Raw genomic sequence first — 16,901 nt, 5'->3', positions numbered from 1 at the left:
TATATTTGGGGGGGGGGGGCAGTTGGTGTTTTGTTTGTTTGTTTTGGTTTTTCAAGACAGGGTTTCTCTGTGTAACAGCCCTGGCTGTCCTGGACTTACTTTGTAGACTTAGGCTGGCCTTGAACTCACAGAGATCCACCTGCCTCTGCCTCCCAGGTGTTGGGATTAAAGGCCTACACCACGCATGGAGGCACTTTCTCAATGGAGTTTTCCTCTGAAGGGATCAGTATTCGATATTTGGCACAAGACCAAGTTGTCAGCACAAAGATTTATTTGTCTCAGAGGGACAAAGGTCAGGGAATAAGAGACAGCAGCAGGAGATAGAGGATGAGGGAGAGGGGGAGGGGAACAAGGGAAGGGGAGGGGCATTTATCGGAGAGAGACAAGGCACTGCCCCTGGATAGACAGGAGACAGGCGTGGCCCATAGACAAATGGCAGTTTATAAAGGTAAAAGGGGAAGCCCAGTGTTAAAATGAGGTATTTAATTTTAACTGGGCACGCTAATTAGGAGAGCCAGAGGGGGCTTTTGATTGCTGGGCTTCAATATGTTGATAGCCTATCCTTGGTAGTAACCGTGGTAGTCAGCCTCAGGGGAGGAAGTGTCCAAATAAAGGGCGAGACCTTGCTGGCTAGCTTTAGGAATGCAATCTAAAAGCTGTTAGCAAGACAGAGTTCGGAAGGAGAAGGGCAAGGACAGCCAGCACCATGTTTGCCATGCTCTGCCTGGCTAGAGTTTTGTGTTTAATGAAAAGGAAAAAGAGAATAAGAGATAATAAGACGCCAGGCTACAGAAATTAGATAATGGAGGAGTTTATTAAATGAGCATGGGGAGAGGAGGAAAGGGAGAGGGGTACCCCAGAGAGAGACAGAGGAAGAGAGAAAGGGGGTAACAGGTAAGAGAGGGAGGGGCTAGGAGGGTCTGTTCTTTTATATACTGGGCAGGGCCACGCCCCCATGGCAGGTAGGCAATGACGTCACAGGAAGGCCGACGGAAGCCGAAATCCTAACAGAATCCCTTCACCCTGCCCTCTCAGACAACTCTAGCTGGTGTCAATTTGACATAAAACTTGCCAGCACAATTAGTAAGACATGATACTCAACATAATTTTTTTCCAAAAAAAAAAAAAAAAGTCATTGAAAACTCTATACAGAAATTGGATTGAGCCTGCCTGCTTTTCCTTATGAAAAACATATGTTGCTGTCATGACACAGCCTAGGAATGGAATCGGGTGAAAAGTCTGAGTGCTTGTGGGAACACTGCAAATAAAGCAGAACAAGAGTCTTGTAACTCAGTTGCTTCAGAACGTGAAATGTTCTGGATGATGATGATGATGATGATGATGATTTTTGTGCTCCTCCAGGTGCCTTGGAGAGGAGTGGGTTTACTTCAGATTGCTTGTTTCTACTTTACTACTGGTAATTGATAATATTTAAACTGTCCTTTGTGAGCTTCTCTGGAAAAACACTTGTTGTGCTCAGCTTGTCTTTGTCATTGTACATAGCTTGAACTCTATGAACTGTATTGTTTGTTTATTTTGTTCTGTTTTTTTGAGACAGAGTCTCTCTGTGTAGCCTTGGCTGTCTTGAACGCACTTTGTAGACCAAGCTGGCCTCGAACTCTAAGCGATCCACCTGCCTCTGCCTCCCGAGGGCTGGGATTCAAGGCGTGCGCCACCAAGCCCACCCGGCCTAGGAACTTTCTTAGCCCTCAGTATAAAGTGTCTACTGCTCTGAATAAAGGTGGCTACTGTGTGAGATTTTAGTCTATCTCATGTGTCAGCTCCATTCTCCCAGGTCCTGCTGCCTCTCTGCCTCTATCCCTTCCCCAGGCCCCACACTGCTCTTTCTTCCCCCATTAAACCCTTTTTATACTAGATCTGTTGCATGGCATAATTGCTCAGGGTGCACCTTGGCTAGGGGATCACTGTATTATATTTCATAACACAAGACATGGAAGAGCAAATGTCTAATGGCTATTTTGTCATCTATACACAGGTATGGCTTAGATGCCAAGTATTCTCCAATCGGGCACGTACAGAAATTCCAGTGTCCAGCTGGTGATGCTACCCATGGGTGATTGGATCCTGAAGACACGAATTCTGTCAATGGATAAACTCAGAGATGAGGTCCCAGCTGAGTGAACTGAGCCTCACAGGAAGGGCCCATGCCTTTGGAAGGCCTATTGCCCTGTGTCTCCTTTCTTTTCTGCTCCTGTGCACTGTGAGGTAGGCAGATTTGCTTGTCTCTGCCCTTCTGGTGTGTTTTTGCCACAGAAGTCCAGAAGTCAGAGCAATGAAGCAGCTGCCAAAGGCTGAGAGCTCTCTTTAAAAAACCAAAAACTGATACCCAATCATCTTTCCATTCTTGTTTATCTAGGTCTCTTATTACTGTGACAAAAAAAAAGGTGATTGGGGGCCTGGAGAGACGGCTCAGAAGTCCTCCAGAGGTCCTGAGTTCAATTCCCAGCAACCATATGGTGGTTCCCAAACATCTATAATGTGATCTGATACCCTCTTCTAGTCTGCATGTGTACAAGCAGGCAGAGCTCTGTATTCATAATAAATAAATAAATCTTTTTAAAAAGGTGATTGATATGCAGTTTTATCCTAGCTTCTCAAACAACTGTTAGTTGTTTTCTCAGAGCTCCACGCTGATATTTATTGTTTTTTGGGTTTTTTTTTCCCTCTTTTATACTCTATCCTGGTTGGGACCTGACAAATTGATCTGAAGACACCTTGTGCTATCTTTTCACTAAAATTTGAAATGTGCTGCTTAAGACATTCCATGTAAAGTGTAGAAAAATATATAAAGATAAAAGAAAGAAAAAGCAATTATGTGTGCTGATTGGTTCTAAGTAGCCATTTTTCAAAGTAGTAAGTCAAATCCTCAGCCTTAAAACTCCATTGTGCACATGCATGCATGCATGTATACATACATACATATATACATAAATGCATACATACACATGACTTTATAAAAAGATGGTATCTTTTCATACATGGAAAATTTCAACCACCTTTGGAACCATATTTTCAGACTGTTCTGAACCTCTTTAGTCTTTGATATCAGTGTCAGAGCCCTGCAGTGTAACGACCTGAAATGAATATTCACGTTATCTGCTCTAGTACTCACACATCAGAGATTAAAGCAGAGCCGTTTATCCACTTCCAGTTCTTGCCTGGCAATGAGTAACTTAGTCCTATCCAAAATGAATGGTCTTTTTCCTTTGCCAAGTCCTGTAGGAATCTCTAAAATCAAAACAGAGTAGAGGGCTTAACCCTGAGTCTGTGTATGGGTGACTCATATCTTACCCGCCTCCTGAAACCTAGTTCACGGGTCACCTGTATCCCTGCTGAGTCCCAGTTAATGCTTCCTCCTTTGTGACTCTGTCCGTGCATTTAAGATCCTGGGACACTCAGCTTACATGCGCAGTTATTGGCTCAATGTCTGATTAGTCTTTCAGACTATGAGCTTCCATAATGGAAAGTCCCAACTTCCTTTGCATGGAAGATTTGTTAAGTCTAGAGTCTTCGGTGTGGCTCAAAGAACGTGCTAATGTCTCTGTTTTATTGAACAACTTACCAGTTCTTCTTGGTCATGAATGAGCAGCAAAGTGGCTCCTTTTTCATTACAGTCATTTCGACCTTCCTGCCAACTGCTGGAAGCTTGAGAAAAATGTATGCATTTATCTTGGTGTGGAATCCAGTCTTTTGGGCACTTTAACATAGCTGGACTATCTGAAGTGAGAAGGAGACACAGTATATTTCTACCTGTTCTTGCTGCACCACAGCCAGTTACACACTTTTACTAACACATGCAGGAACAAGATCACTGTTGTGACATACCGAAGACATATAAATAACAAAGAATTTATTTTATTTTGTTGTTTCTATTAATTAACTTCTGATAAAGTTAACTATTTGACATGCTTATTAAAACAATCAAGTATTCCTTGAGGTGGCTGGTTTAAGAATGCCCCTCCCCATATATATTTGAATGCTTAGTCATCAGGGTGTGGCACTACGTTAAGAAGTATGCCTTGTTGGAGGAAGTGTGTCACTGGGGGATGGGTGGGAGTGTGTGAAAGGATGGGATGGGGGAGGGGGAGAGATTTGAAGTTTCAAAAGCCCAAACCAAGGCCAGTGTCCTCTCTTCCTGCTGGCTGCAGATCTGGCTATAAAGCTCTTAGCTATTTCTCTCGCACCTTGTCTGCCTGTGTGCTGCTGTGCCCCCCCCCCCCCCACCAGGACGTCATGGACTAAAAACCTCCGAAACTGTAAGCCAGCCCCAATGAAATGCTTTTCTTTCTAAGACTTACAGTGGTCTTGTTGTCTGTCCACAGCAATAGAACGCTGACTCTAAAGCATTTCTCTGAAGCAGAAGCGTGTTGCTTCTTTGGTATGCGTGTGGGTGGTTTGTGTGCATGTGTGTGCAAGTACACACCTCTACACATGCAGGGGCCAGAGAAGAATGTAAGGTCTCTGCCTCTATCCCTTTCCACCTATTCTTTGCAATCAGGGTCTCTTCTTGAGTGTGAAGCTAATGTTGTTTTTTTTTTTTTTTTTCTGCAAAGCTGAAAGCCAACTGACTTCATTGTCCATCCTGTCTCTCCCCCTGCAGTGCTGGGGGTGTTTATTACATGGATGCTAGGGTTGTAATTACAGTTTTTGTGCTTGCACGCAAGCACTCTTAACCGCTGGGCTGTCTCTCTCTCTCTCTCTCTTTTTTTTTTTTTTGGTTTTTCGAGACAAGGTTTCTCTGTGGAGCCTTGGCCATCCTGGACTCACTTTGTAGACCAGGCTGGCCTTGAACTCACAGCGATCCGCCTGCCTCTGCCTCCCGAGTGCTAGGATTAAAGGCGTGCACCACCACGCCCAGCCTTGGGCTGTCTCTTAAGTCCCACATATTTTACTTTTTAGCTTCACGTTTGTCTGTCAGTGACAAACTGTACTAGCAGCCTAAGGTAGCATGGCCAGGTAGCTAAGACGCTAGATTTCAAGGTCACGTAGCTTCAGTGAAGTTTCCAGCAGCATCACTTGCCAGTCACATGACCTTTTGACAAATTCTTAACTTCTGATGCTTCAGTTTTCTCACAGTGATGTGAGCCTTGACTAAAGGTAACATGACATTGATCTACTATCAGGATGTCAAAATTACCTGTTGTCTTTGTCCTGTTCTCTTGGCCTTCCATGCTGCTTTTTTCTGCTGATGTTTTTTGTAACAACGATAGCACTAGTAAGAAGAAAAGGGAGGAAGAAGATGAAATGTTGGACTATGCAGTAGGATGGCTATTGTACTTGTCACTTCAGGAAGTCAAGCCACCTCAGCAAGCTTGAGTACGGACAGGAGACAATGCACTAGCAATGTGTTTAAAAAAAAAAAGGGCCAGTTTAGAGGCAAAATGAACAGAGCACGAGAAAGGCACAGATCAACCGGATTGTTGGGGCTGTTAGGGTTCAGGTTATCTAGGGGTGTTGCTGGAGCCTTCACACTCTTCACAGCCCTGAACTCCTCCTCTGTAGGTGTACTCACACCCAGGGCGAGCAGAAGGTTGTTGGCTGCCTTCTGGGCTTCAGTAGACATCTAATAAACTCGTATTTAAGCATTGTGGTTTTATTGTTATTGTCACCTTGTCACATTTGTGACCTTTTGCAGAGCTATAGGTGTGCATGCGTCACCTCCAGAAGGATTCTCAGAACAAGTAACAAAAGAAATGTGGACGCCGGGTGTGGTGGCACACACCTTTAATCCCAGCAGTCATGAGGTAGAGGCAGGTGGATCCTCGTCTACAAAGAAAGTTCCAGATTAGCCAGGGCTACACAGAGAAAAACCCTGTCTCAAAAACATCATCATCATCATACCAGTAATAATAATAAATACTTGTTAGTATTATTGCTATTATTGTTGTTATTATACCAATAATAAGAAAGAAAGAAAGAAAGAAAGAAAGGAAGGAAGAAAGAAAACAAAAGAAATGTGACAAGGATATTGTCCTGTAACTGCTTGTCAGTGGTCTTTCTCCAGGCTCAAGATGGCCAGGTCACATAAAGAAGCCAAAATAATTGTGGTGGGAATAGAGAAAGAATTCTAAGGTCAAATCTTTTGTCTCACTTACCTAAGACAACACTGAGTCCAATCACACTCAGGACAAGAAGGATGAGGCCAGCACAGCCGAGTTTCAGAGCCAAGCGGTGCCAGCGCGGGCACCTACAGGTGTCTGAGAAGTTAAAGAGAACGCGCTTTGAATTGAGTTGAGTGCATTTGGAATGAAAGTCAGAGGTGGTTTGGTTAATGCAGACAACTGGCTTCAGGTCGAGGGTGGGGTATGGAAAAGAACCTTCCTCAGCCACCTTACTGTAGAGTTCCACAACATGAGTTTTGAGTTGGGTCAAACAGTGTTTTCTCTGATAAAACTTATATGTGTTTCATGAAAAAAGGGCGTTACGAGGGTCAAACTTGGTTGGTGAAAAAGATGTTTTGAAAGTTGCTCAGTGGGTAATGTATATGTTCTGTTATGGAAATGAGCCAACATTTCCTCCAAGAAGGAAGGAAGGAAGGTCTTCATTTGCAGAACACACACACACACACACACACACACACACACACACACACACACACGGCTCAACTTTAGCCAAAGTATCACTTTTGATGCTGGCAATGTATAGGAAATTCTACTATTTAACGTGAGGCCTGGGTCACTGTTTTCTAGTCTCCAACTTGGAGCAAGGTCTGGGTACCTATGTTTTGTTTGTTTTTTTTCTGAACAGAGTTACAATGTGTAACCCTGGCCGGTCTGGAACTCTAAGCAGACTCCAGTGGCCTCAGCCACCATGCCGTTTTCAGTATTTTAACTACAGGGGCTGAGTTCTCACCCTGTTAATTGAAGGCCGAGCTGTGGACAGAGGCAATCACTATGTACACAGTTTCACAGTAAGTGTGTGCATACTGTGGTTATAACTTTCGCAGCTTGGTTTGTGGTAGCAAAGTCTGAGTTTTTTCCCCTTCCTTTAGATAGAGTATTTTTACATTTTCCTGTAAAGGAAGGATGCTATGGCTTCTTGTTGACACACAGGGTTGCCAACATTCACAGTGGTCACAATTTGAGGCTACTCTTCAGGAAAATGAGGGTTATTTGAGCCCAAACTTGGGTAGCTGGCAGGTGTTGAGGAGTAACTCTTGTCTTGACCAAAACTGAGTGAGATCTCATTGTGCTGTTCAGAACAATGCCCAGCTTAAAACAGTTACTTATTCCCGAAGCTTTCCATTTAATATTTTAATTAATACTTATCAAATTGTTATGTAAGTTATGAAAGTGCAGAAGCTAAAACAGCAGATAAAGTGGGTACTATGATATAGCATATGCTTATATCTATAGCACTAATTGGTGAATCACCAGGTCCTATATCTTTGCTTTTCTTGGTGACCATAACAGTTACAACACAATGAATGTCTCATATTTATCAGAAGTTGAGATACATCAAGTTATGAACTATGTTCATAAAGCATCATGATTTGGATAATTTATTTTGATTTTAGACAACTTTATTTATGAAAATACTATGGAGAAATATTAGCTAGCTCCAATATCTCTAATTATTATAATATCCCATTGCTCTCATTGGGTCTCTAGTATTTACATTTATAATGGTTTTATTAATGATAAGAATGCTTTCCTAGTTGCCTTTTTGCTGTAACTTATTCCTTTTTTATACAGGATGGCCTTCTTTATGTGGTCGAGAGTGGTCTTGAACTCTGGTCCTCCAGCCCTTACCTCTTAGGTTCTTGTGTCATGGGCATAAACTGTGAACCACATACCTGTCTAAGGTTTTCTTACTTTTGCATAGCACCTGATGTGTTTGTTCATTTGTTTTTTGCTTTTGGTTTTTCAAGATAGGGTTTCTCTGTGTAGCATAGGCCTGGCTATCGTGGACTTGCTCTGTAGATCAAGTTGGCCTCAAACTCACAGAGATCTGTCTTCCTCTGCCTCTTGAGTGCTGGGATTAATGGTGTCACCATGCCCAGCTGCATAGCCCCTCTTGGTTTATGAGTTAAATATATTTTCAGTTGCTTTTTCATTTTTTAAAATATTTCTTAGTATAAATGAATATATATATTTTGAGTTACACATTCAATTTTAAAAATTCAGATGGGCTATTCTATTGTGTTTTATTCTCATGGTATTTTAAAAAAAGATTTATTTATTATTTATGTAGTATTTTGCCCACATGTGTGCCTGCATGCCAGAAGAGGTGGTTTGTGAGCCACCATGTGGTTGCTGGGAATTGGACTCAGGAACAGACAGTGCTTTTAACCTCTAGGGCATCTCTCCAGCCCCTCTCATTGTTTTTTCCAAGACTGCCTTTATTTCTACTTTCTCTCTCTCTCTCTCTCTCTCTCTCTCTATATATATATATATATATATATATATATATATATATATATATATTTACATTATCGCTGGCAACTGACTTGTATAACCCAAACTAGACAAACATCAGTTATTTCTAGCCTCTAGACCAGAATTAGATACAACACCCACTTATGTAAGTTAGTTCCTTTGAAAATGCTCCTCTGGCCTGGTGGTGGTGGTACACACCTTTAATCCCAGCACTTGGGAGGCAGAGACAGAGGCAGAGGCAGGCGAATCTCTGTGGGTTCAAGGCAAGCCTGGTCTACAAAGCAAGTCCAGGACAATCAGGAATATTACACAGAGAAACCCTGTCTGGGAGCAAAACCAACCAAACAAAAAATGCTCCTCTAGAGACATAATAAAAGGAAGGGATGGAGAGGGAGAAAACCAAAAATGTTCCAGAAGAGACAAAACACACGCAGTCTAACTTACGCTTGTAGTTGTAGTTAGGCCCAAGTAAGTACAGTCTCCAGCATTATTTTCTAAGCAAATACACAATAGCAGCTGTTCCTATGGCTCCGAATAGGTGCTGTAAATAACCCACAGTTTATCTGAAGCACACAGCAGTATGCAAGCAAGCAGCTTACTTATAAGTAAGTACTACACTTTATGTCAGAGACCAGTGCATATGCAGAGGGGCGGGAAGCGAGCTTCCGTGGACAGTGAGCACTGTCGTGGAAGGCAGGTTTGAGGGCGTGGTCAAGTGGGTCACCCTTGCTGCTGTGTCCTGGATGCGAGGAATAGAGACCAGAGCCCCGAGGCCCATAATAATTTCATAATCCATGAGTTTTCTTATTTATAAAATGTGGACAATATCTACTTCATGATGTTCTCGAGAGGATCACATGAAATAATTATTGTAATTGCTAGGCATAGCTTCCGGCCTGTGCTAACTGCCAGTAAATGTCTCTTTTTATTTTTCTCTGAAAGGTGAGGTTTTTGTGTTTTGTTTTAATTATAGGTAATATAATAAGCCATTTGAGTGGTTTTTAAAAAGTCTTCATCCATTCACGACAAAGTTTAAGGAACTCCCGTCCTCAAGGTTGGGCTTCCTCCACCATCTTGTTTTACTACTGAATTTACATATGGAAGAGGCTTTGTGAGTCCTGGTTATGCGGGAGTGGCTGTGAGGAGCTCCTCTTTGATATTCATACAATGCTGAGTCGGCTTCCGTCTTCCTGACATTCATGGATCCCCCTCAACATCTAAACCTCCAGAAGGCCTTCCAAATCCCTTTCCTCCGGCCACCACTCCTCCTGACTCTGCACAGCACCCCGGGCAAGCATGTTCCCCTACCACATCACACGCATGTTCTCCCTTTGCATCTGCAGGTCCAGCTTCCTAGAGGACTCATCTCTCAGATACTCAGCCTCAGACCCCAGCATCTTTCAGGGCTGGAGACTCCAGCATCATCCCTCAGGAAGGCCTGCCTCGATTTCTCTGCTCGACATGATGCTGCCTCTCTCAAGACAAAAGCCGCAAGTTCCACTGAACTGTTTCTCTTGTTGGCACGTAACATCACACAGTTGTTGATGTACGTGTCTATGGCACGTTGATTTTTAACATCACAGGAACATAAAACGTACAGGGAGAAAGATGTTTTGCTGTTTCTTTGTGGCCGTTTCCAAATGTCTAGAGCAATGTTTGCCTCATAGTAATTCATTATTTCTGAATGAATGGATAAACTTTGTAGACGCTTGTATATGTTCTACCCGATGTACCATCAAAACAGACCTTTGGCCATTTAACCACAGACAAAGAAGGCCACTGCCTGCTTCCCCCTTTCCGGTTCTTTTTGCTGACAGATCTAATCATGGTGCTTTGAATTCACCACGATTTGAGCCCTTTAGCTAACAGGTCCCGGTGGTTTCACAGCTATTATGCTACTGGGTCAGCATTTTCTCTTCAAATGTTATGCTCTATTTTCATTCTAATCTTATTTGTTTTCTTTTTCTTGAGGTTTATTTCCACACAGGTGACATTTGAAGTAGTGATTGCTTTTTTTTTTTTCTAGTCTATTTTAAACGTTCTAGACACTTTTCCCCCTAGTCTTCTTGACTTGAGATCATAGGCAGTAGAGGTTGAAGAGTTCATTTTCTTACACAGGTTTCAACAAGACTCTTCCTCCACTTTTGCTAGGCATGATGGGAAAACAGACTTGCTTTCTACCTTGTGCCATCAACTCCCAGTGCAGTTATGGAATTACTCCCTCCCTCCATTTTCCACTGATTCTTACGTAAACACTATAATGAAACTTACTTGGTGACTCCAAGACTTCCTCCTTGACTTAAACTTTGACAATTCAAACAGTTTCTAAAAAGAAGCCCTAAAGTTTGAAGGCTACAATGTCACAACACATAGGGGACTGACAAATTGGAAAACAGCTGCTTTAAGATCCATGTCCTTAGGGCTCAGTCAGAGAGCAGAATTGGATACTGTATCAGGATCATTTTATGCACTTTTTACCCAAGCTTCTGGTCTCTTGCCTCTCAGTCATCCCCACCTCACCTCTCATCTGCTTTCCACATTTCCTTTGCTTGGATTACTAAATCCTCTGGTAGACAAGAGGGCCACTTTCTGCCAGTGTTGAACGGTTAATTTCCAAATGGCTCTGCTACTTTGTGGTTCATCCATTTAAAGCCTGAAAGAACCAGCTTTTAAAAATTAAATAAGAAGCCGGGTGTGGTGGCACACTCCTTTAGTTCCAGCACTCGGGAGGCAGAGGCAGGCGGATTGCTGTGGGTTCGAGGCCAGCCTGGTCTACAAAGTGAGTCCAGGACAGCCAAAGCTACATAGAGAGACCCTGTCTCAAAAAACCAAAAAAAACCTTTTTTGTTGTTTTTTGTTTGTTTTTTGTTTTTGTTTTTGAGACAGGGTTTCTCTGTGTAACAGCTCTGGCTGTCCTGTAAATAAACTTATATATATATATATATATATATATATATATATATATATATATATATATAAACCCACCAGCTTTTAATTTAATTGAAGCCTTTGATTTAGACTGTGACCTTTCCCTAAAGGCTGTCCTCATTTTGGGCAGACAAAGACATGAGCCATGAAGTCTACACTCCGCACTGTGAAGGGAGAGCTGGCGTTGCTGCTGAGGTAAAGCTGGGCCACAGTGTCCATGCTCCCTAGATGAAATTGGAACTGGTAGTTGAATGCAGCAAGTATCTCTTAAAATCCCACTTTGCTCACATAAATAAAATATTCTTTTTCCAGGATTTTTAAGGAAGGTTGCATATAGGGGAAGTGATGTTCAGGTTTTCTGCTGGCTACTTGAATAAAAACAGAATGTACGGCCTTTCTAGAATTGTGGTTTTCTGCAGGCAGGCTGCCTATACTAATTAATGCTTACATAGAGCTGCTTGTCACCTTCAGAGCAATGACTTAAGCCCATGCATCTCAGAGGAAAATCTTAACTCTGGAAAACAATTCAGCTGCTAGAAAGGGAAGTAACGCTGCTTACCTGCGGGAAGAGATGAAGGCGATGCCTGCTTGGGCTTCCGGGTCCTGGGTAGGTTTAAGTCCGCATAGACCACCGGCGTGTCCATTGTAGATGCAAGGGCCTGACACTCAGCTTGTGGGACAGACTCCAGATTCTGTGAGGTGAAAAGAGCAAAAAAGGAAGTCCGCTCTGATCGCTCGCTCTGTCCACACCCACCCACATTGGCAGCTGAGGGTTTCTCCATAGTTATTGACCTTGGTGTGTGTCCTGCTCACACAGCCTACTTTTTTTTTTTTTTTTTTTTTTTTTAAAAGAACAGAATGTGCAACGTACAGAACATACTGTTTGGCTTCTAGACAAATTTCTGAAAGGTCTTTCTTGTTCTCTAAGCATCTATTATGAGTTATCTTCTCAGAGCTCCAGTGAATAGTCATCTTGAATTCCTTTTTTTTTTTTTTTTTTTAACCTTACCTCTGAACCTCCAAGGATTAAGATGCATGATGCTATGCTATGAAAGTGAGGATTAGTACATAAAAGTTCATGGTACTATTTGACCTGAGCTGAAGCTCTAAAGTCCTCCTTAAATAGCCATGCTGTGAAGGAAGCTGTGAAATGTGGGAATGCAGACATCAGTGTGGTTAAAAAAAAAAAAAAAAAAAAGACAGACACAATAGGAAAAGCAGTGATGGGGAGCAACAAATGCCACTCAGGGTTGTCCTGAGTGAAAGGACTTTATCTGTCAGAGCCACAGGGAGTGGAGGACTTAGGTCTATGGGTGTGCTAACTCCTCCAAGGATTTTCTTTTTCTTTTTTTGCCAGTCAGTCTTGGACTTTATTGACGTTGCCACCTAGGGCCTTGACTGCAGACTTTCCGCCGCTGCTTCTTGGTCTTCAGCTTCTCCTCGTGCTTGGGGAGCCGGTGGGCGCGTGGCACTAGTCTTCTTGGGCTGCAGGTCCAGAGGCTTCTACTTTTTGCCCTTGTAGAATTTCTTGAGGTTTTCTTTTTGAGTCTGGTTAATGACAGTGAGGACACGGAGGCGGGGGTGGGGTCGGGTGGGGAATGGACTTGCGGACAGTGTGTGTCTTGGAGAGCTTGGATGCGGCACCGCCTGTCACCTTGGCGACCTGAAGCTGAGACAGCTTCATTTTTAGATCATCCAGTTGTTTTCAGCAGCTCCTCCTTCTTGCCGAGCAGGTCCTGAGCTTTTAATCTTGGCCATGGCTTCGTTGCCCACCGCTGAGGCCGCCTGCTACGAGAGCCCTCCGAGGACTTTTCAGGCCTAGAGTCTCAGAGGAAGGACTGCGAATGCCACCAAGCCAGGCGTTCTCATATCGCAAGTGAAAAAGAAGAAGGAGAGCAAGGATTTCCTTAAAGTCACTTTCTGTGGTCAGAGTGGAATTGTACCAGACACTCACAGTTACACGGCAGTGGCAGCAGCCTGTTTGGCTGTGAGTTCCAGGAGACAGGAGGTGTGTACGTACAACATGGGGCTCACACTCACTTCCCAAGACTGCTGAAGATTGTGAAGTGAGGAGAAGCCAGTGTGAGGGTCTCGCAGCTCCCTTAGCGACACAAAGGAACTCCATCAGCTGTCACTGTTTGATGCTAGTCATTTCACTCAGCGTCATATATGGGCTTCTTCTGCCTCATGCTTCACTGATACCTAAAAATTTCAACAGGTGTACAAGACTTTCTAGAGCTGTCCATCTAGAGCGATTCTACGCATTTCTTTTGTCCAGATTCCTAAATCTGGTAGACAGGGGTGCTGAGTTCAACCAGCGACGGACCTTTAATACACGTACACATTTCATACACACCAGACCAGGGTCTCAGGCATTTGTCTACGTAAGGATCATCTCAAAGTTTGTTAGTGATCCGTTTCCTGTGGCTTAATCCCCTGCCCTTTCCCAGATAGCACTAGATGCTCAGTGAGGAAATGTGTGGATAACATTCCATACACTTGGTGGTTCATGGATCACGCTTAAGCAAACAGCCCTGTGGTTAGTGAATATGTGGTTGGATTAGACAGATCAACAGAGTAAAAAGGCTTGTGAAGCTGTAATTAGAAGAAAAATAAAGCTTTGAGGACATTGAAGGTTTTGTTTGTTTGTTTGTTTGCTTATTTTTTTTTAAATTTAGGTTTACTTTATTATTTGATGTGTGTTATTGTTCTACGGGTGTGAGCTGCCTTGGAATTGAACTCCGTGCTCTGGGAGGGCAGCCAGCTAGTGCTCTTGACCACTGAGCCATCTCTGCAGGCCCAACATTGATACTTAACATCCAATTCTGATCTGTGATGGATCTACAGTGGCCTTACTAAAAGCAAGAGATTTGAGGAGAGGTATTTTCGTCAGCAGGTGCTTCCAAAAGCCTCTAAGCCACAAAACGTGACAAAACTAAAAATAGCCCAGTGTGGTGGCGAAGGCCTGTAATCCCAGCACTCGGGAGGCAGAACAGGCGGGTCCTTGTGAGTTCAAGGCCAGCCTGGTTTACAAAGCAGGTTCCAGGACAGCCAGGACTACACAGAGAAATCCTGTCTTGAAAATTCAAAAAGAAAAAGAAAAAGAAAGAAAGAAAGGAAGAAAGAATGAAGAAAGAATCTAAAAATAACAACCAAATACGATCGTCACTGGTCCTAGTGCCCATGCGGCTGATAGACCACTTTTCCTGTGACAGAGTGGCCGGGGTGATACCAGCTACCGCACAGTTATTTACAACAAGAGTTTTGTTATGTAAGCATCATCATACAGATAAAAATAAGACCCTTCCGAGAATTCACATTGGGAGAATCATCTGGCTGTCGGAATCAACTGATCGCCCAATTGCCCAAATGATAGCTTCACTACAAAATATGTCAGATTTCAGGATTATACTGATCTTGTTACTATAAAATATGAGGAGAGTAGGCAGGCACGTGTATTTGTGCGTGTGAGAGTTCAATGTGATATTAAGCACACATGATATGTTGTGAAATCTAAAGAACGCAAATGGTGAATGATTGTATGTGATCCTGGGTTTTATTTGTCCGTGTGTGTGTGTGTGTGTGTGTGTGTGTGTGTGTGAATACAGTGTCTGTTTGCATGGTGTATGTGCATGTATTTGAGGATGTACATACCTATGTGTATTTCCCAGAAGCCAGAGGGGCTTGTTGGATACTCTTTCCTCCTTTTTCCTTTGAGTCATGGTTTCTTCTGGTCCTGGCATTGATTTTGCTTGTGTTTCCAGCTAGTGTGGAAACCAACATGCTCCAGTGATCCTCCTTTCTCCTCCCCTCTGGATGCTGGGGTTATAGGTGTTCCAAGGACCGTGCCTGGTTTACTACATCATTCTTATGTGCTAAGCTATCTCTCCAAACCCTGATACTGAGTTTTAAAGTGGCTACAATTAAAGTCATATTGAAACATCTCAGGGATTAAGAACAAGCTTCCCAGTGGCAGCCTGCTTTGCCACTGAACTCTCGCTTTAATAGTGGAAGTTGGAACGTGTAGGAAAATAGAGTAAAATATAAACATTACTCTTAAATGCGAAGAAAAAAAAAAAAAGAGGCTACAGTGATAGGGCTGGAGAGATGGCTCAGATGGCTCAGAGGTTAGGAGCACTAGCTGTTCTTCCAAAGGTCCTGAGTTCAATTCTCAGCAACCAGCGGTGGCTCACAACCATCTATAATGAGATCTAGTGCCGCTAACTGGTGTGCAGGCGTACGTGCAGGCAAAATACTGTATACTTAAAAAAAAAAAACCAAAGTAAACAAACAAAAACCCAAACAACAGTGATAAAGGAGAATCTGGAGAGATGGTTTAGTTGTCAAGAACACTGGCTGCTGGCTGCCCTTCCAGAGGACTCAGGTTTGATTCTTCCCATCAGTCACCTGGCAGCTCAAAACTGTTTGCAATTCCAGTCCCCAAGGGTCCTGATATGTTCTTCTAGCCTCCCTGGCCACCAAGTGTTCATGTGGTGCACAGATATGCATGCAGGCAAAACACCCACATACATAAAATAAAATCAAACTAATTGAATAATTTAAAAAAAAAAAGACTAGGTGAGGCAACTGATATTTCAAATGTCAAACAAACAAATAAAACAAAACAGGGAAAGATGGGCCCAATCGGGGAAAGGAAGGAATACTTTATGAATTAGAGCATCACAAATGTATGAGTTTCTTTAGGGAGAGTTTTAGGATAGGTTTTGAAACTTATCCTAAAGATGATTAGCCAGCTTTTCAAAACTACGAATGAAGCAAACGTCTTCTCATGAAAGTAGAAGATGGAATGTTTGGGAAGGGGAGCGAGGACAGGAGAGATAAGAGAGGGGAGACTGTTGAAGGTAATGGTGTGTCAATACTATCAAAACATGGGGCATGCATGCATGGAATGTGTCACTAAGGAAACTATTATGGTATACATTTAACACCTTCTAATTAAAGGTGCGGGAAATGGCAAACCGATCTTCTTTATGGGTATTTTGGTCTCAGTTATTTCTTGACAACTGCAGAGAATGGAATCACACAGATAAGGTGTGAAAGGTGAAAAAATTCATCCGGACTAAAAATATGTGGTCAGCAAAAATTATCCTTCAAAAAACAAAGAAACTGAGATTTTTCCAAATAGTCAAAAAGCTGAAGGAACTTATTACCACTGGACTTGCTTCACAAGAGGTAAAAGTGAAAGGACAACGAAGAGAAAAACAAAAATCATGAACGGTTTTTCAGCACACATAGCAACACAGGCTACTGTAGTACTGGTACATCGATTTCAAGTAAGAAACAAAAGAGCAGGTATAATTGTATGACAATGGCATATAATACTTTAAAATGTCATACATAACATCAATAGCCAAGCCATGGGTGAATAAACCTGCAAAGTAATGGAATATTTGTGATAGGAGTTAAGCTAATACCAGTTTAAAATAAAATTCTACATCTTTAAGAGGCTGTCTATAGTCATTGACAAGATGGCTCAGTGGGTAAGGGAGCTTGCCAAGCCTGAGTCTGAGGTGGATGCTGGAACCCACAGGGTAGGAAAAAGGAAACCAGCTT

The 16,901-nt window shown here is 42.7% G+C and overlaps 1 protein-coding gene and 1 long non-coding RNA gene across 5 annotated transcripts in view; one reads left to right on the top strand and one right to left on the bottom strand.

Annotated features, from left to right (window-relative positions):
- LOC311588223 (killer cell lectin-like receptor subfamily B member 1B allele C) overlaps positions 1-12,883 on the bottom strand; it is a 94,124-nt gene extending 81,241 nt beyond the window's left edge. For 2 of the 4 annotated variants that reach the window (XM_084765701.1, XM_084765703.1), the window contains exons 1-4: positions 11,887-12,883; positions 6,117-6,218; positions 5,159-5,233; positions 3,584-3,738 (exon numbers count right to left, since the gene is read on the bottom strand). In XM_084765701.1, the coding sequence (XP_084621827.1) occupies positions 3,584-3,738; positions 5,159-5,233; positions 6,117-6,218; positions 11,887-12,109 (555 nt within the window). In that variant the 5' untranslated portion in view covers positions 12,110-12,883. Of the gene's footprint in view, positions 1-3,133; positions 3,250-3,583; positions 3,739-5,158; positions 5,234-6,116; positions 6,219-11,886 lie in introns of all 4 variants that reach the window. The other 2 variants (XM_084765700.1, XM_084765702.1) reach the window with 2 other exon arrangements.
- On the top strand, positions 4,122-10,006 carry LOC311588224. Its single transcript, XR_014776113.1, has 2 exons — positions 4,122-4,277; positions 9,743-10,006. It is a non-coding gene; the product is annotated as an uncharacterized lncRNA (long non-coding RNA).
- Positions 12,884-16,901: the final 4,018 nt, after the last annotated feature.

This window comes from Acomys minous (genome assembly GCF_964271855.1).
Source record: "Acomys minous genome assembly, chromosome: 17".
Taxonomy (NCBI): domain Eukaryota; kingdom Metazoa; phylum Chordata; class Mammalia; order Rodentia; family Muridae; genus Acomys; species Acomys minous.
Note: the sequence above shows the minus strand (reverse complement) of the source record. Positions and strands in the feature narration are given on the sequence as shown.